The sequence below is a fragment of the Bombus vosnesenskii genome, unplaced genomic scaffold (genome assembly GCF_011952255.1).
Source record: "Bombus vosnesenskii isolate JDL3184/JDL3185 unplaced genomic scaffold, Bvos_JDL3184-5_v1.1 scf7180000013334, whole genome shotgun sequence".
Lineage (NCBI taxonomy): Eukaryota > Metazoa > Arthropoda > Insecta > Hymenoptera > Apidae > Bombus > Bombus vosnesenskii.
In genome coordinates this window covers 1,038,177-1,057,522 of record NW_022882972.1, presented here as the reverse complement: position 1 = coordinate 1,057,522, position 19,346 = coordinate 1,038,177, and the positions used below count along the sequence as shown (strand labels likewise).

The 19,346-nt window shown below is 36.7% G+C and overlaps 4 protein-coding genes and 1 long non-coding RNA gene across 5 annotated transcripts; 2 read left to right on the top strand and 3 right to left on the bottom strand.

Moving 5' to 3' along the window:
• The first annotated feature begins 37 nt into the window (after positions 1-37).
• LOC117235892 (26S proteasome complex subunit SEM1) lies at positions 38-872 on the top strand. Its single transcript, XM_033498349.1, has 3 exons — positions 38-208; positions 298-394; positions 631-872. The coding sequence occupies exons 1-3, from the start codon at positions 124-126 to the stop codon at positions 677-679; spliced, it is 231 nt and encodes a 76-aa protein (XP_033354240.1). The 5' UTR covers positions 38-123; the 3' UTR covers positions 680-872.
• Positions 768-5,132, bottom strand: LOC117235888. The gene is made up of 10 exons (XM_033498341.1): positions 4,985-5,132; positions 4,562-4,898; positions 3,581-4,282; positions 3,184-3,517; positions 2,776-3,110; positions 2,477-2,702; positions 2,062-2,400; positions 1,808-1,961; positions 1,572-1,735; positions 768-1,483 (listed from the first exon to the last, which is right to left on the bottom strand). Exons 3-10 carry the CDS (start codon positions 4,228-4,230, stop codon positions 1,184-1,186), a joined length of 2,502 nt encoding a protein of 833 aa, XP_033354232.1. The 5' UTR covers positions 4,231-4,282; positions 4,562-4,898; positions 4,985-5,132; the 3' UTR covers positions 768-1,183.
• Positions 5,133-7,509: 2,377 nt separating this feature from the next.
• On the bottom strand, positions 7,510-10,118 carry LOC117235961 (actin, muscle). The gene is made up of 3 exons (XM_033498479.1): positions 9,969-10,118; positions 8,861-9,011; positions 7,510-8,768 (listed from the first exon to the last, which is right to left on the bottom strand). Exons 2-3 carry the CDS (start codon positions 8,984-8,986, stop codon positions 7,764-7,766), a joined length of 1,131 nt encoding a protein of 376 aa, XP_033354370.1. The 5' UTR covers positions 8,987-9,011; positions 9,969-10,118; the 3' UTR covers positions 7,510-7,763.
• A 1,939-nt stretch (positions 10,119-12,057) lies between these two features.
• On the top strand, positions 12,058-13,422 carry LOC117235962. The gene is made up of 2 exons (XR_004493755.1): positions 12,058-12,298; positions 13,105-13,422. It is a non-coding gene; the product is annotated as an uncharacterized LOC117235962 (long non-coding RNA).
• Positions 13,423-13,825: 403 nt separating this feature from the next.
• On the bottom strand, positions 13,826-17,858 carry LOC117235960 (actin, clone 205-like). The gene is made up of 2 exons (XM_033498478.1): positions 17,707-17,858; positions 13,826-15,226 (listed from the first exon to the last, which is right to left on the bottom strand). The coding sequence occupies exon 2, from the start codon at positions 15,198-15,200 to the stop codon at positions 14,070-14,072; it is 1,131 nt and encodes a 376-aa protein (XP_033354369.1). The 5' UTR covers positions 15,201-15,226; positions 17,707-17,858; the 3' UTR covers positions 13,826-14,069.
• Between the last annotated feature and the right edge of the window lie 1,488 nt (positions 17,859-19,346).

The following is a 19,346-nucleotide window of genomic DNA, read 5'->3' as shown; positions in this document are numbered from 1 at the left end:
TTGAACTTTTATTTCATGCTCGATCGTCTTTTATGCAGCAAGGAAAGTCTCTAGAAGATTCAAACGTGTTCTGTCTCTACCTCCGTAAGTGACATATTCACGTGATAATTATAAAATTTCACAATGTCAGAAAACAAGAACGATAAAGCAAAGGTTGATCTCGGATTATTAGAGGAAGATGATGAATTTGAGGAGTTCCCTGCAGAAGGTACAATAATTTAATGCTATACACTTATTATAATTGTTAAAATGGTTCGTACAGTATTCTAACCTCAATTTGACTGAATGACTTGATAGATTGGACTGCAGTTGATGAAGACAATGAAGATATTAGTGTTTGGGAAGACAACTGGGATGACGATGATGTAGAAGATGATTTTAATCAACAATTAAGGTAATTTTTATCATAACACTGTTTTAAGAAGCACATGGCTTTCAGGTTTATAAACCATCAAATAATAAACAATTCAATCTCATTAGTATGATATTTTTACTGCAATACTATTGTAATTTATAGCAATATTGTTTAATACTGAAAAATATAAATTCCTTTAAAATATTAAGAACATTATGAGCGGTTAAAAAATTGTCAAATCATATAATTTTTTAAAATACAATTATTTGTTTCAGGGCACAATTAGAAAAACAAAAGGGTCACAACAAAGGGAAGGATTCTTAATTAAATTATAAATTAGATGTTATTATTCATAAGAATAAATATGTATTAATTTCCTAAGATTTTGCATACATGTAAGTTTCATTTGATGTATATTGATAGACTTTTATTAATTGTGAAATATAATGATTTTTCATAAATATTTGTACAAAACTTAAACATTAAATACAAATGTACAATTTAAATGCATATAGTACCTAATATGCGTGAATTACATCATACAACTCATAAAGAGTCTTGTATTAATGAAAAAAATACTTGGCATCCTTAGTTTATATAATCAGGTACATAGTCTGTTTTTGAAAATTTTATATAATTCTACATTATTAAATCAACAAATTTAGTTACATATGGCACATCAATTCCTTTCGACTAAAACATATTTTAAACATATTTTAAAACATAATTAGCAACTCCTAAGACCTGTAACTTGATCAATGGTTAAATAAAATTGAGAAAAGGAATTGAATCAACCTTTTGTTATTGAATTAAAATAAAATTAAATTATTAAAGAGTTGTACTATGTTTTGACCTACATGTACTTAATAGCTGTGATGCTAGAACATCTAATATTTGTAGGTTTAAGTCTACATTAATCTTCTTTATTTCATAAGAATCAAGTAAATACTTTAAAATATTTAACGTGTCATCTTCGCCAAATACTAATTTTACATCATTTGGAAGTTTATCTAATAGTTCTTGCAACAGTCTTTTTTTTAATAGTTCCAGTGGTTCCTCAGAAAGTTTATTTTGGACGTTATGAAGTGATATATTACCCAATTGATCAAAAATTTGTAAAGTAACAGTCTGTAATTATAAGAAATTCATAACTGAACATAAAAATAATAGTACTTCTTATAACAATAAAAAATAATAAATAAATATGAATTATTACTTGTAATATAGGTTCAGTAACATTTCCAAAGAGTAGCTTTGCCCATCGAACAACTGCCTCTTGCTGCAAGGCATTATTACTTCCAACTCCTGCCAATAATTCACAAATAAGATCGACAGCAACACATGTTAATATTAGATGTGAATCCAAATCATCAAGGTCCTCTGAAAATAAAAGTAAAAGAAAAGAAACATTTTATAACATACTCAATAATTTTTATAATACATTATATTTACCTTCATAAGAACTTTTTACAGTTTCCCACCAATGAGTTAATAATGCAGAATCATTAGCACTCTCCATTGAATCAACAGCTTCGTAAGCAGAATCCACGCAAGAATATTCAGTTCTTTCAGTTATTAATTGTTGAAGTTCAGCTGCTAGACTTTTCTATTATAATAAGAGAGGTGAAATTTTATATATAATGATATGATTTATAAATTTCATTTAATTTGAAATATTTTGTCCATTAAAATTTACATTTAGTTACCGATTTAATATTCTCGACGAATCTCCACGGAATATCAGCTAAAGGCATTAATGTTGGTAACGGAACACTTTCTTCTTCTTGTTCAATTTCAAAACCTGGAACGACTGTTCTTAAAGTATTAAAAACACCACTTACTGTTTTGACTAAAAACTTGTCAAATCGAGGTGCAACCACATCTGCTTTTTTATTAGCGTTACTACTTGGACGTAAAAAATGTCGCAATTGCGGTGGACATTCACTAGCCAAGCGTGTAGTTAAAGTTTTCAAATAATTCTCTAATTCAAGACGACCGCCTTTTGGTAATACCAAATTTGACATAATAGATGCTAATTCTGGAATCTATATATTTTACATTGCACAAAATAAATCAAAAAGTACCATAAAACAGTTAATAGGTATAAAATGTTAAATTCACCTCTTGTAGACTAGTATGTAACTGAGCAAAATCGCGATATTGTCTTCTAACAGTAGCAGTTGTAGTTTCAAATAGATCAACCCCCCGTTGTTCTATATCATCAAATTGAATACAATAAAGTAATTGTTGTGATCCATCAAGAGCTGTATGAAATTCTGTCCAAGGAATTGACAAATTTGTAAATTGACTACCTTCATATACTACATAAGATTTTTCTTCCACATGTCTGAAAAATATAATATAGATATATATTTGATTTATTAAATTATTTATTAAAATTGAAAAATATTAATACCCACAATGGTGTATTTACAGTTGACTTTTGCTGCAATACATTTCTAAGTCTAGCAATTGTTGTAGCAAAATCTGTAGGTTCCTCATATACAGGAGATATTTTATCCCCTTCTATTTCAGCATCTATCTCTACTATACTTTGACCCCATAGACCTCTATGTTCTGTACCTAAGTTATGTAAATGTAAAGTAGGTCTCTTATCATTTATAGATACTGAGGTATTCTCGTGTTTAATTAAAGGTTTAGTAGATGATTCAGATTTTGGTTTTGGTAGTGATCGTGGAATCACAGCTGCTGTTGCAGATGTTATACCATCTTCTAGAGCATTGGATATAACTTTCTGAAATAGTTCTTTTATTAGTTTGTAATAATCAATGATAAGTAAAATAAGCATTATAGAATTCTGCACATACTTTGACATGTGGAATATTCTCTTCCTGTTTACTTTGAACTTTGGCAACATTTTTTGGTGTTTGTTGCAGTAAAAAGTCAGATAAATTTTGAAATAACCAATTTGGAGAACTTACTGTTTCAACAACTATTAATAATCTTTTTGCTAAGATAGATAGTAACAGTTTACATGGTAATGAACTTGTTAACTCCCATTGTAAAAATTCTTGTGCTAGGATAGTAACCATTCGATGAAGCATATGTTCTAACGCTGGCATATTACGAGAACCAGGATGTAAATATCTAAATGCTTCTTCAATATTTGGTGCAGTTCCTTTCTCAACCCGTCGTAATGCTCTACAATATAATATAATTAGTTTGAATAATTTATATTATAAACATATATATAAAACATCGTACCTTTGATATTCTTTTAAATGTAATAAGAACACATTAAACAGCTTATGAGTAAGCTTTATTTTGTCTATTAAACTGATCTTATGAAACAGTTTGGTCAGTAATTTTTTTAGCAATTCTTGTGCTTCATTAGGGAATGATTTATCATCACTGATAGATTTATACCAAACCTTTATGCATTTTAAATTTATTTCTGTTACTAAATTATATATTTCTACTGCTCTCTTTCTTTTTAAAGAAGTATCTTTTCCACTAGATCTAATTACTACTTTTTCCTTTCGCTTTTCTTTAGATACTTGTGTTGAATTTGTGTTTTTATTTGTTCTTACTTCATTCTCATATTTACTAATACATTCACTCTTTTCTTTGGAATCAATTTGTAATTTCAAATTATTTACAAATTTGTTATATAACCAATTATTAACAAATCTTATATTAAGTGGTCTATTAGCTTTTAATGCAACTTGAAATAAAAAACAACTGAGCCACACTGATAATATTATAATAAAAATAGCCCATGAAATAGAAATATATAATGGTGTCAGACCAGCCCATTCTTGTATAATTACAGATAACAATGTAACTAATATACTTAAAATCAACAATATCTGGTTCAACCAGCTCATTGGTATAACTTCCTTCATTGTAAACATAATATAAGAATACTACTTTTAATATTACATTTTGTGCCAATATAATATAAATCTGCAAAAAAAAAAATAAATATTTTTATTCCTTTACAAACTTACCATATTGTTCAGATATAAATACAAAAATGCTATTCATATAATAATTTTAATACTGGGAACATAAAAAGCTTTCCTTTCAGTAAGCATTAATTAACATAACATTGTTGCATAAAAAATTCACTGTATCATTTAAAATTATGTCGTTAGAAAATCAAATATTTTTGTAATTATTAAATCATTTTTTAAATTAAACTTATTTCCTATTAAAATGACTTTAATAATTTATGAAATTTACCTTATGTATCTAAAACATTCCTATATTACTTGTATTGACATATTGATGTTTTATACTGCAACCTCGGCATGTTTTATTCTCGTTCGAATTGGATCATAAAATTCCTTAACGAACGTAACTCGTTTCACAGATACACATCAATAATCACAGATCATTAACTTAATCCCTTTATACTTAAATACATCTGAATTTCTATCAACATTTTATTTTCTTTCGTGACTATACGATGAGACATAGATTACATTTTAGAAAGAATGGCGATCTTTGTCATCGCTTGATTATTCTCGTTTTAATAGAATAGGATACAAGATACACATGACAGTAATAATCACTGTAACTATTTCACAAATAAACGATACTTTATACAAACAAGATATATTGTTAAATTGTATTTAAATAAAGTCCTTAGATAATAAAACGTACCTGGTACTGTATCTCGAATTCGAGGTTACGAAAGTAATTGTTTTTCGCTTTTTGTTGATAAAGAACCACGTTACATATGTATGCGCCGTTGCAAGTGTTGTGACACATGCGTACTTAAATATGTAGAACGTAGAAGATAACTGAATACAGAGTGCATAGATATAAGTTTAGTATTTTTTTATTTTATCATAAAATCTAGGAAAGTATTTGAATCGTACACGTAATATCACTATTTAAATCAGGATTTTCATACCTATTTAATACAAATTGAATTTGAAAATTGATAAATGTTAAAACTATACTCCAAAATCCGCAGTCTAATTATGATATTACAAAACAATATGTTATGTGTTATATTACCATATATATGTATTATCTCAACATATTATCATTAAAATTATTTATCGACATACCTAAAAAAATATTTAGAAATTAATAATGATAATACAAGTTATAATTGAACAATTAATTAACATTATTTAAGATTCCAATAATATATTTATTATTTATTTATAAGTATGACATGTATAAGGTACAAATTTATCAAAGATATTTGTGTATAGGAAAATGTTTCATATATTTTATTAAAAGCGAAATTCCAATTAAAAAGAGGAAATATTTATAGTATACGATTCAAATCACTTAATTATTATTACTTACAATTATTAGGTATATACGTGTAATATGTACCTGTGTTTAGAAGATCAAGATAATTTCATTATAATCATCGAGAAACTAATAATTTTCTGTCCGTTCTCGATGAACATAATTTATCTATAACCTAAACCACGATCATTATATCTATATTATCACATAACTAGAAAAGAAAACTGTTCGTTAACTTATCTAATAAATCTTATTTATGACGCTTGATAATAAATTTTTAAATTTTCTTTCAGCCAAAGTCAGTAATTAACGACTCTATCTTTGAAAAAATAAATTATCAATTCTTTCCTTCTGCATCTATTCCGTTACACGTATAATAGACCGAAGAATTATGCCGTACAGTCGTTTTTCACGTTTCACTATTTCATACAAAGACAAGTCATACGATACGGTAATAATTTAAGTGGTAAAGAGCAACGATTCGTAATACATACGAATTACTCGTCGAGCTTGCTCGTAAAGCTATCCGTTTTCTAGCATTAGCATTTTCAACACGTGGCTGTCTCGTGAAGAGGCACGGAGTGTGATAAAGTCATCCTAAACTGGAGCACCTCCACCCCATGCAGGTGCACGCACGTATGCATACACGTCCCAAAACTCCCAAAGAGTGCGGGCTCTAATTTTAGTTGGTGAAGCGTCAAAATAAGCGTAAGTCACCCGGGGGCCTTGTAAGGCTAGGGAGGCAATCCCGGGGACCCCCGGCATGCACTCCCCGACAGCCACGGCATCCACGTACCGACAACTCTATTTTTGTTATTTCTTTATTTGTAGCGCAGTTTTATCGCTCGTCTTGGGTTACGGATTTTCCTTCGAACAAGAGTCTATAATCGACCGTCTTCGAACTCGAAAGATGTGAGAGATGTTTTTGTTGTGGGATTAAAGTACGATCATTGATGCTGGAGATAATTACTTTGACTGATGTCGAAACGAGTAATAGATAAATATTAGGTAATTTAGATAATTATATCCAGAAAGATAAATGGACAAGGAAATAAATGAGATGTTTCGTTTTACGATGAAATTAAATTTCACGAATAAATCGTACGGAGAATTGATAAATTTAATTATTTCTATTTTAAAGGATTTGCTGTGATCTTCTAATTGGCTCGTAATGTCTTCGTAAATTGTTATGGCTGAACAGGTGTAGCCTGTAGATCTATTTCTGGATCGAAGTATCGTCGGTTCTTAATATAGAGTAACTAATCCTCTTGAAGATTTAACGCTTACATTATATCTAATTCTCAGTGTCATATAAATAATAATAATAATAATGATAAGCGAACAGAGAATTATTCATAATTTTTCTTAATTACTGTGTAACTCTATAGTCTGTTGAAAGAAATGAAAATATGTATAGTCACTTAAAGTTGCACACAAACTGGCCAGCTGCCAGAGCACACTGTAGTTAAATGTCATGAGAACCCAAAACACAATAATTCTCTTGAACTTTATCTATAAAATCGTAATTTGTACCCGTCCATTATGTCATTGTTTTGAGTAACCGCCAGAAATATCACGTACGATAAGGTTCACATAATCCGACATTGAATTATTATATAATACAGTTTTATTATCATCAATTATATGATATAATAAGAACAATACGCCAGGCAGCAATATGAGCCGACGTTGATGCGCCTGGTCATGGTTTCCCATATCATATACTTCACTCTCGTCGATTACCACCCCGTGCGTATCGCAAATGCCAAATTACGTGCGCTTACGATTTCAAGAAAGCCTTTGTATCTGTATGTGTATGTGTGCGTGTCTGTACGATACATGTAAGTCAGCGTATACATAATGACAAGGCCGAGAAGGGCTTGTTGCAATGGCCGAGGAGATTATTATCAATAAATTAATTAACGTTAAAATAACAAACAGTCATGTTGTACAAACTAAAAAGTAAAGTACAGTCTGATAAATGTGTAGAATAAAGGCACTTCAGTAATTTTCCTTTCCCAAATCTCGTTTTCCCCCATTCTACCTTCTTCTCTCTTTCTTCCCCTTGGCATCGGTGAATCCATATGTGAAAGGGTCACAGCTCGAGCACGAATAGAAAAAAAAGAAAAGAAAGCAGGTGAAAATCATGAACCCCTGTGATCGGTGCACCACCTTAGAAGCACTTGCGGTGCACGATGCCAGGTCCGGACTCGTCGTACTCCTGCTTGGAGATCCACATCTGTTGGAAGGTGGACAGTGAGGCCAAGATGGATCCACCGATCCACACGGAGTACTTCCTCTCGGGGGGAGCGATGATCTTGATCTTGATGGTCGATGGAGCCAGGGCAGTGATTTCTTTCTGCATACGGTCGGCAATACCGGGGTACATGGTGGTACCGCCAGAGAGTACGGTGTTGGCGTACAGATCCTTACGGATGTCGACGTCGCACTTCATGATGGAGTTGTAGACGGTTTCATGGATACCGCAGGATTCCATACCCAGGAAGGAAGGTTGGAACAGGGCTTCTGGGCAACGGAACCTCTCGTTACCGATGGTGATCACCTGTCCATCGGGCAACTCGTAGCTCTTCTCGAGGGAGGTGCTGGCAGCAGCGGTGGCCATTTCCTGTTCGAAGTCCAGGGCGACATAGCAAAGTTTCTCCTTGATGTCGCGCACGATTTCTCGTTCAGCCGTGGTCGTGAAGCTGTAACCTCTCTCGGTGAGGATCTTCATGAGGTAGTCGGTCAAATCGCGACCGGCCAAGTCCAGTCGGAGGATGGCGTGAGGAAGGGCGTAACCTTCGTAGATGGGTACGGTGTGCGAGACACCATCTCCCGAGTCCAAGACGATACCGGTGGTACGACCGGAAGCGTACAGGGAGAGCACGGCCTGGATGGCGACGTACATGGCCGGGCTGTTGAAGGTTTCGAACATGATCTGGGTCATCTTTTCGCGGTTAGCTTTCGGATTCAGAGGGGCTTCGGTGAGAAGGACTGGATGTTCCTCAGGAGCAACTCGCAATTCATTGTAGAAGGTGTGGTGCCAGATCTTCTCCATATCATCCCAATTGGTAATGATACCGTGTTCTATAGGATACTTTAAGGTAAGTATACCTCTTTTACTTTGGGCCTCGTCTCCTACGTAGCTGTCTTTCTGACCCATACCGACCATCACACCCTGCGATAATTATTAACAGTGTTAGCGAGACATGGTAACAAAAAAATGGCGTACATATTGGAATTTCATGGTAATTTTCAAAATTTCCATACCTGATGACGTGGGCGGCCAACAATGCTGGGGAAGACAGCACGCGGTGCGTCATCTCCAGCGAATCCCGCCTTGCACATACCGGACCCATTGTCCACGACTAGTGCCGCAACATCATCGTCACACATCTTGTTTGATTATTAGTGTTACCTACTGTAGAAATGAAATTTGAAATGCATATGAACCTGTATTTCGTGCGTTTGTTTGCGATCATATTTTTTTTTTATTAGGTGGTTAATAGTTAGATATTGATATTTTAATGCGATTTTTACTTCTTCGCAGGCATCTTGATAAGAGGTTTGAGAATTAGGGGTTTGAATCAGTAAAAGGACGAAAATCATACGATTTTTTATGGAGCAAATGCGCGGTATTAAAAATAGGTAGAAGAAATCCGTTTCAATCACTAGAATTTGAATTGCGAAAAAGAATGTTTGGTATAATCAATAAAATATCGAGAATTTCATTAGATACTACTTACAAGCAGAATAAATATCAAAATAAATATCGTTAGCAATTTTAACAAGAGATACTAAAAAGGAACTGATAATTTAAACTAAATATTTGTCACAAGAATTAGTCGACATACTGCAGCTATCTAATCGTTGATTATTAAAATACTACCATATTTGTACGATCGAATAATTATCATCGTTAAACGTTTGCTACTCGTTGTTTTAAAAGAAGAGCGTCTAATCGTATACCAATCGAACAAAGAATCGCCTATTAAAGCCAACGGTAGCAACGTATACTAAAAAGAGCACAGGCATTGGTATCACATTTGCGGAACATCACTTCACAATGAGGATTCGATGACATGCAAGGATCCTGCAACGATCGACTGCGTTCGGTCCTCGTACACTCTCTTGGCAAGGTCGATACTGATTTCCGGTGCGAAGTCACTGAAACGACGCGAATTACACCTTGCAAAAAACCTCGTTTCTACACACTACTGTTTCCTGTTCTCCAAGGCACGAGGACCGAGCCGATCGTCCGCGATTATCATGCGTGCAACCCTCGTCTCGATCCAACGATCAAGAAGAAAGCTCACCGGTTACACACCAGCACGCTGTTTCAGCGGATGCAAACTAACGGAACACTCGTTCGATTTACCGTTCGCTAATGAGTCGAGAGATCGGCAATGGTCGCTTAGGGCGTACGTCGTGCAAGAGACCGAGAGCGGCGAGTGGCACAGTGCCGGCTCTGTGGGGTCCCTTTATCCATATCGGTTCGCAGCCGAAAATAGCGATCCGCCCCTTAGATGGAAATCTATCGTGCATTAACACTCGTCTCGGCCCGCCGCCACCGCCTAGTCCTTAGCCGCCCTAACCGTGACGCCGAGAAGGAGAGACGCCGTGCGTCGCGACGAGGCGGCGGCCGACGGCCCCCCAATCCAAATAAGGACTCGTCACGCGCCAGGGCCGTCTTCCGTTAGGCGCTAATCGGCCGAGGGTCGAAGGGCACCAGCGTCCAATCTGATTCATCCTCCAATTTATGTGCCGTCATATTCATTAACCGGAAGGTAGACACAGAGCACATGTACAGCTTGTTCTTCTTACCTAACGTGTCCTGTATCTGACGTTTCTTCATTTTTCAAAATACGTTGGAACATTCGAGGTACCTGGTACGTTTTAAATAAAGTTACGTTATAGACAAAGGCTGTAAGAAAATGACAAAATATTTTCGATCGAAGAACAACGGAGATGATTTAAAGTAGACGACGAAGTTTAGTTTCCTTTCAACTTAAATGTAGATAGAACATTTGATTTCCATCGTCGAAGAAAGGAAGAGGCGATCTCCGAACCACTATAGACTATGACGTTCCTGCATTTATGGCAGGATCAAAGGTGCAAAAATGTATATAAAATGTCCGAAGTTTATGATATTTGGCGGGTGTTTTGTTTAGATTCTATTTCTTTAGTTGTCTTAAATATGAATCTACGTGTATTTGCGTATTTGTATCTGGTAATGCGATTACGAGTGTATAAATACTTGCTGCTGTATTTAACCGGAAAATTAGGATTTACGTGTAAGTTGAATTTAATTAATTAAAAGTAAAAGAAAAATTTATGTGTGTATTAGCAGTAGTAATAGTCTATAAATATAGAGCTTAGTGAAGCTTATGGGATCTTGAGATTGCAATGTTTTTGAATGAAAAGTTTAGATCGGTGTGTCGGTAGCTTTTAATAGACATGAAAGTTTATGAGGTTCGGACGAAACGTGCTTCGTGAAAGGAAGATTCAACAAAGTGGATTTCGATGTTTACGATACGTAGTAAATGAATGTTTATCAATTAATGAACGTTTCGTTTAGGATTGCGTTATTTTCGAATTCAAGTTAGGAAGATACGCATCCGGTTAATAAGAAGGGATAAACCCAAAGAGAAACCTGGAATAAATTTCTTAAATACGAGATGATCTCTCGACAAAAGAAATCTTTCAATAAACACGTTATAGTTAAAATTTAATCGCTAGATACGTGTAACTGAAATTAAGTTGAATTTTGCGTGCCTTGCGAAATATATTTCGTGCGTTCTCCTCCGACTGAATCGACAATATCTCGGAACTATCCGTAACAAATTTAAAAAATTTGTACAAAAATTTCCACGCAGAATTTACGGTACAACGATAAAACTGTAAAAAAGTGTCGGATCGAAATAAATAAAAAGATCGATCTGCTTAAAATCTACGAAAAGTAAAATACTAAAACAACGAAAAGCATAAAAGCAAAAGCGTAACAGCCGTAGAAGTAGCATAATAGAAATTTAAATATTATCCCTCTAAAACGAACGTATTAGCCCAACCGATTATCGTTCTAATTTCACCGATTGACGTTCGATTTCTCTGATTTCGTAATTTCGAACTTTCATAAATTCGGAACTTTTCTCTTGAAATATTAAATTTTTAAGGCCGCTGATCTCTAAAATGTTCACGACAAGCGCATTATTTCGCGGCTGTCGTTCATACTCGTAAACGAATAATATATGACTTGATATGACCGCAGCGTGCCAACAATAATAATCCGAATTACAGTTGGGACGCGACGCCATTTTCGATGCTAAACGATCCGTATATTATGGTTGCGTGCAACGCCGGGTGTAAATGGCTCAATCAGCCATTTACGGCCGATGAAATGCATATAGAATCGAATTATTGGACGATTAGGCTGCTTTCTATAATTGGGAGTGCACGGGGCGACCACGTAGCTCGAGCCACCACCGATCCCCTCCACCTTTTTGCAAGAGCCACCGTCGAACCGTGCGACCGATTCGCAGATTCGCATTGCCGTGTTTCAACCCCGAAACGGCACGTCTTTATCGCAAACGAACTTCCACACGGAATCCCCTTGTACGCATACAGACGGTGATTCGATCGATCGACCAACAAGTTTCCAAGTTTCGTGACCGTGCAAGAAGATGACAATGTTCGGTGGAATGTTCGAAGGTGATGAGATTTTCATTTATATAAGAATATCGGTAGAGATTGAGGGGCTCGTGACAAAGACGACCCTTGCCAAGCCTTTTCGCTATTTAGATAGTAACGCGTTTCAGAAAATTCACGACTTAGCGGAATCGGTATTACGAAAAATGATCTATGCCCTGATCTATCGTCGAACGAAAATCGAACAGTTGTGCCAAAATTTTATAATTGAATTAGATATAGCTGTTGGATATAGCTCGATATACTTAGAGACACGCTCGTAGTTATAATGCGATACGATGAATATTTCGTTAAGAGAAATTGTAATGTACGAAAGACGCTGCGGGGTATTCTTTGAATTTCCTGAGAAAAGACAAACATAAACAAGAGTCGTTTTTGCTATCTGGCCTTTGATTAAAGTATAGCTTTCGCGGAGAATTAAGTACGTTAAAGTACTTTATCAATGTACGTTGTCAGTGATGTAATTATCGGATAAAGAAAGATATCGACGATAATAATTGTTATTTAACTTAAGTGCTGATATCTTTCATCGTAACCGTAGAGTATATTATAGAGTTGTAAAGAATTCGAGTTGCACGTAGAATTGCAAGAATCGCAATTGCAAGAGAGAGGAAACTTTATAGAAGTATGGAGGAATTTTGAAGAACCAAATTCTTCTTTTCATGCATGTGCGCTTAGTGTGTAATTCGACAATTTTAAGGAAGTAAGAAGACGGCAAAATAATTCTACGTATAAGGATATTCGGACTACCTTTTGTATAAATATCACAATTTGAGCAATTGATTAGCGTGATGAATGCAAATTTGCAGATACTGCGATGCGAAAGACACAAACAGGACAAGCACTCAATGTATGGACTACGCTAAAGGAGAAAGCCAGCATTAAAGGGGAGCGTGTTCCTGGATGAGGGCGCGTCTATCCTTAACAAATTGGCGACGAAGCTTACGATAACGTAAAGAAGTCCGTTTGGATACCCCGGTAATTTTGATAGAAGCAATGAGTTACTCCTTCGCGTAATTCAATCCATGCATGGTAGATGACGATACGTATATTACTGTCCCTTCCAAAATGTTATTTATGTTGAATACGAGTGTTGAGATTTGAATAAATATATTTTTCTAGAAATTCTAGAAATTTTAAGTTTGTTAAGCCGACATTTTACCCAGTTTTTATTGATGTATGCAAAACTTTTTTCTAGTACAGCCTATCAATACGAACGTATAGTAATTGATGGCTAGCCCCTTCCTTTCAATTTGATCCTAATATTTGCAGTGTCTCCCCCCATTGCAAATGCACGATTCTAATGAGAAATTATCCGGTTTGTATCTCATTGTAACATATTTAATCGTAATGTAGTGTGAAATAATGTTTTGATCAAACAAAGATGAAATATTTTTCGATTGGATCAGAAGAATAGATACTTCATGATTGAAGAATAATGTGCGGAAGATATAATAGAATTGAAAATAAATCGATTATTAAACAGCAATTGATATTCAGGGAATCGTAAAATGAAAAGCTACGTTTTGATTAGTTGTAAGAATATAAGACTGATTTATTCCGTAGATGTAAACTTATATACAAAAGATGACGTGTATGTTCAGACCATGTTCGTCGGAAAAAATCTCACCGCCACGTAGAAACAGTGCCGATAGAATTGAACTAACGGAGTCGCAGCTAGACGAAGCGGTACGGCAGTGAACGGTGTGTTTGGGGAAAAGGTGTAGCAATAACAATATCGATAGTAATAATAATTTGAATCGAGCATAACTGCTTAGAAGCACTTGCGGTGAACGATGCCAGGGCCGGACTCGTCGTACTCCTGCTTGGAGATCCACATCTGTTGGAAGGTGGACAGGGAGGCCAAGATGGATCCACCGATCCATACGGAGTATTTCCTCTCGGGGGGAGCGATGATCTTGATCTTGATGGTCGATGGGGCCAGAGCAGTGATTTCTTTCTGCATACGGTCGGCAATACCGGGGTACATGGTGGTACCGCCAGAGAGTACGTTGTTGGCGTACAGATCCTTACGGATGTCGACGTCGCACTTCATGATGGAGTTGTAGACGGTTTCATGGATACCGCAGGATTCCATACCCAGGAAGGAAGGTTGGAACAGGGCTTCTGGGCAACGGAACCTCTCGTTACCGATGGTGATCACCTGTCCATCGGGCAACTCGTAGCTCTTCTCGAGGGAGGTGCTGGCAGCAGCGGTGGCCATTTCCTGTTCGAAGTCCAGGGCGACATAGCAAAGTTTCTCCTTGATGTCGCGCACGATTTCTCGCTCAGCCGTGGTCGTGAAGCTGTAACCTCTCTCGGTGAGGATCTTCATGAGGTAGTCGGTCAAATCGCGACCGGCCAAGTCCAGACGGAGGATGGCGTGAGGAAGGGCGTAACCTTCGTAGATGGGTACGGTGTGCGAGACACCATCTCCGGAGTCCAAGACGATACCGGTGGTACGACCGGAAGCGTACAGGGAGAGCACGGCCTGGATGGCGACGTACATGGCCGGGCTGTTGAAGGTTTCGAACATGATCTGGGTCATCTTTTCGCGGTTAGCTTTTGGGTTCAGGGGAGCCTCGGTGAGGAGGACTGGGTGTTCCTCAGGGGCAACACGCAATTCGTTGTAGAAGGTGTGATGCCAGATCTTCTCCATATCATCCCAGTTGGTGATGATGCCGTGCTCGATCGGGTATTTCAAGGTGAGAATACCTCTCTTGCTCTGTGCCTCGTCGCCGACATAGCTGTCTTTCTGACCCATACCGACCATCACACCCTGATGTCTGGGGCGACCTACGATCGAGGGGAATACGGCACGGGGAGCGTCGTCTCCGGCGAAACCGGCCTTGCACATACCGGATCCATTGTCGACAACAAGGGCTGCTACTTCGTCGTCGCACATTTTGCTTTTTCTTCGATTTTAAGTGTCTGTAACAGAAATCGCAGTCGTTCTTAATTTCACATCGTTACTTTCTTTATATGACCGTTTGATAACATTGGTGTCTAGTATCATCAAATATTTGATTTTATCAAATACATATCTGTTTCCAATGTTATCGTAGCGAGTAAATCTATTTCCGTAGATTTTGCACTGATTTATTGCGAAAACCTGTCGGAGATTTGTGACGTATGGCACTGATACTTGATGGGTTGTAAAATTCGCTCGACAATCGTGTTTATATCAGGAAAAAAATGTGAGCAAAATCGTAAGAAATGTACGTGTAGCTGAAAGGGCTAGGAGTAAAATTCTATCATCATTTTCAGCAACTCAATAATTTCGAGAGAAAGAATTCTCGTACAAAATCCCGATTCTTCTATTTTAACTCAACAACGCAGAAAATGATTTTTATAACTTGCAAAATCCTACTTTACGTTATATTTAATTTACTAAACGAAAATCTAAGAGTCAGTTTTTAAGTAGCAAAAATATTCTCACGAAACAAAATGAAAACAAAAAGAAGAATTCAAAATAATTCTCCAACGAAAGAAAAAACAATCGTTCGCTCGATAAATATCGTTCAGTTAGAAGATATATGTACGCAAAAGTGTAGGAAGCTAGTGAAACGGTATAGGCATCGTGCAGCGCGATGAAGTTTTCGCGGAAAGCATCGACGCTCGCCAGAATTGACCCAGTTGCCTATAAAACGATAGGCAAGCGGCCCCGGCGTCGCGGCACTATTTCGGGGCGCCGCGACGCTAACTTTAGACGTACGACCGACGGACGATCCCTAATAAGTGCAAGCGACGATTATGGTGGGTAACATCGTCTCTGCTCGCCGCGACTTCGCTCGGACCACGAAAGATACAGCATAACGACGTGGCTCGCGCGTGCCAAAATTATGCTCTGCTCGCAAAAGGACTAACTTCGCACACGGGCAAAGACCTCGAATATGCCTAAACATGACGATAGAGTCGGCCATTCGCCCCGCGCAGGTATTTTTGGCACTCGTGATTAGCTGGTTAGAAGAATTTCGATATCGAGAGAAGAAATTCGCGCGTAAAATGACGATACACCAGCGAGGAAATTTTTAAAACGATTGAAAATTCGTCGATGACAGCTGTCTTTTGTAATCAGAGCGAGTATTCTTTCGAGTATACAGTTATATGTAATTTTGCAAGCAGAAAGCAGTTAGTTTGAGGTTTTAGGTTTCGATATCTTTTCATATCGTTAAGTGGATTTTGCGTTGCCGTAAATGGGATAGTAATTTATGATTTTACCGTTGGATAGGTGTTAGCAAGATGCGATGATTTTAAAGTAGATATTTTGTGAGTGCAGAGAACAGATGTAATTTGTAGAACTTGCTGTTTAATGATCTCAAATTTACTAAGATAAATGTTATCAAATAATTCAAAGACGACTTGGACCAATTTAAAGGTTCTCGTATGTCAAAATTAAACGATAGCGTGATAATATTAAATTTCATATATATCTTTCTTTTTTTAAAAATTCGAACGACAAGCGAGAAAATCTACTCTAAAAATAGTATTTCTAACTATTCTCGGTAACTTAATAAGGCCAGCGAAATCGTGTACACAAAACGTATAGAACGAATAAAAAGTTTCAATGGTGCCGTATGATTGATTCAAATCGACGATAAGAAATAAAAATTCCTTTAGAAAATAAATATCCCCAATATAATATTCGTTGATGCGTAATTTACAAATGGATATGAAATTTAAACACTAACCTGATTTAGTATTTCAAATATTACGATAAAAATATATAAAATATTAGCAAAAAAATAGATATCTAGTGTTGGATACTTTCGATTGCAAGAACGAATTTTCCTAAAGAGATCGTATTACTTGTTGCGTTTAAAACAAAGGTAGATATCAAAAGATCGAATAAAACAATTGCTTCGACATTTGACGGAAAGAAAATCTAAAACCAATTATTATTATCCGAACTTTTCGATAAAAGCCAAGATTCTATATCGCATTAATAAGCTGCAAACAAATATCGAAATACGATTTAACGTACACGATGCAGCTGAGGGAACTCTTTTAAAATTAAGCTATCGTACAAATCTAAATCGTAAATAATCGATCGTTTTCTATAAAAAAAAAATTAATCAGTTAAGTGATTTCTATTACACAAATGCTAGAAAATTACTTCTGGTTCTCAGAACACACGCAATTAACCCTCGATGCTATTTCAGATGCGAGATACCGGAAGGAAACTCGACCACTCCCTTAAAAGTCTAACAGCGTACCGCTACGCCTCCAACTATGGCTCTCTTCTATCCAAAGGATCGGTTGAAAAATCCTACGACCCGATCGATATAACAAAATCAATCGCAGGAATCGATCGGCTTCCGGTATCTTCGATGGTGTCGAGGGTTCTTGGTGGTAGCCGATAGCGTCCGTGATAAATGAAATATCGTTTCCAGAGAACAGTTTCTACGTACCGTGCACGGGACAGAGTTGGAGTGGCGTCTGTGCCTCGGGAGCGTCCCGACGTCGAATATATGCTCTCGTCAGAACGCCCCCGCATTCTCGTGGGATGCTTCTTGCCCGACAGGCACGAAAAAGGCTTGCCTCGCGTGGCGTCGCGACGCTCGCCGAACTAGGCGGCCCCAGGCCCTAAGCGGACCGAGGAAAATGCGCCGCTTTGAAAATTCACACTATCGTCTCTTCCTATGCTTCTACCATCTTTCGTTCTTGTTTTACTCTATAACGCTTCGTTTCTTCTCTTGGCCCTTCTTCGTATCCGAAGGATATCTTTTCCGAAACACGGCGTCCAAGTTTCCATCGATACCGTTTCTTCTTTCTGGTTTCTTTCCTAAATATCTTTTCTCTTATCTAAATAATTTTTTCGAAACAGTTTCGAGAAGGATTTCCACGCATACCGTTTCTCCTTCTGTTTTCTTCTTTACTTTCGTATTTGAAATACGATTTCTTCGAAAAAATGTCTAAAAGAAAGTTCCCGTAAATATCGTTTCCTCTTCCGTTGCTTTTCTTCGAATCTATGGAATAATTTTCCTGAAATAGTTTCGAAAGAAGTTTTCATAGATACCGTTCCGTCTCATTTGCGTCTTTTCTTCGTATCTGAAGAATAATTTTTCTAAGGGAGCTTCGTCAAGCATCGTTTCTTCTCCCATTTCGGGAAGAAACGGCGAACCGCTGATCTTAAGATCGCGAATCGTTTATTCTAAGAATTAACTGAAACAAACGGAGAATTTTATCGAACGGATTATCAGAGAATTTGTGCCCGAGCTTGCGTTTAGTAGCCTGTTTTGTTTCAACATGTTCCATGAAAGCTAAGTTAAACTTAGGGGCTAAGGTGTACGCTACTAGTTCTCCAAGTCACCAGTTAGGTTTTCATCTTGTTTTATTACGGAAGTCGGCTTTCGTGCCTCTATCGTTTTGCTTAAAGTGCCATGTAATGTAAGAGCTGGCTGCGCTTTGCTTGCACGGAGTATGATGTATATAGAAAGCGGGAGCACTGATTTATCTCATGTACAAATAGAGTTCCGCGTAAATTCTCCAAGTACTTATGCTAGACTTAATATCGTACTTCAGAAAGATGCAAATTGGCTGTTAACTGTTAATGTTTCAATGTCTGGAAATTGTCTCGACTCGTTGTTAAACGAGACTTTTCCATGGAGAAGTAAGAGGCAATCGTAGTTTCAGTTACGTAAATGTGGCACGTAACTGAAGCATATTTTCAAATTTTTGTTTATTTCTGTGGGTATGAACAAGTGCTAGAAATTTCATGTCGTTTCTCTCTAAGAAAAAGACAGCTTTTCCGCTTGATTTGGAGTGAAATTCACCGCAAAATACGATCACCGTCTAGAAATATAGGACACGACGAACGCTAAGAATTTTCAATACCACAAAGACCAAATGTGCTGTTGTGAATTTTGTTTGTACTTCGTGTCACCATCTTTCGTGAATTTTACTTTAAATTGTAAATTGAAAAGTTATCTTCCATGCTAATCACTTACTTTTATCTTTCATAAAATAGAAAATAGTATATTTGTTGCATGTCTCATTCCTACGAATTAAAATTTGTCTAACTCCAAACGTTATCATAGTTATCAGACAG

Bases quoted from the DNA above. Each gene is read 5' to 3' on its own strand.
- LOC117235892 (XM_033498349.1), top strand. From the start codon at position 124: ATGTCAGAAAACAAGAACGATAAAGCAAAGGTTGATCTCGGATTATTA. The intron at 209-297 runs GTACAATAATTT...ATGACTTGATAG, and splicing joins TGAGGAGTTCCCTGCAGAAG to ATTGGACTGCAGTTGATGAA. The intron at 395-630 runs GTAATTTTTATC...TATTTGTTTCAG, and splicing joins GATTTTAATCAACAATTAAG to GGCACAATTAGAAAAACAAA.
- LOC117235888 (XM_033498341.1), bottom strand. From the start codon at position 4,230: ATGTTTACAATGAAGGAAGTTATACCAATGAGCTGGTTGAACCAGATA. The intron at 3,518-3,580 runs GTACGATGTTTT...ATTATATTGTAG, and splicing joins CATTTAAAAGAATATCAAAG to AGCATTACGACGGGTTGAGA. The intron at 1,736-1,807 runs GTAAATATAATG...TTTTATTTTCAG, and splicing joins TGTAAAAAGTTCTTATGAAG to AGGACCTTGATGATTTGGAT.
- LOC117235961 (XM_033498479.1), bottom strand. From the start codon at position 8,986: ATGTGTGACGATGATGTTGCGGCACTAGTCGTGGACAATGGGTCCGGT. The intron at 8,769-8,860 runs GTATGGAAATTT...TAATTATCGCAG, and splicing joins TTGGCCGCCCACGTCATCAG to GGTGTGATGGTCGGTATGGG.
- LOC117235960 (XM_033498478.1), bottom strand. From the start codon at position 15,200: ATGTGCGACGACGAAGTAGCAGCCCTTGTTGTCGACAATGGATCCGGT.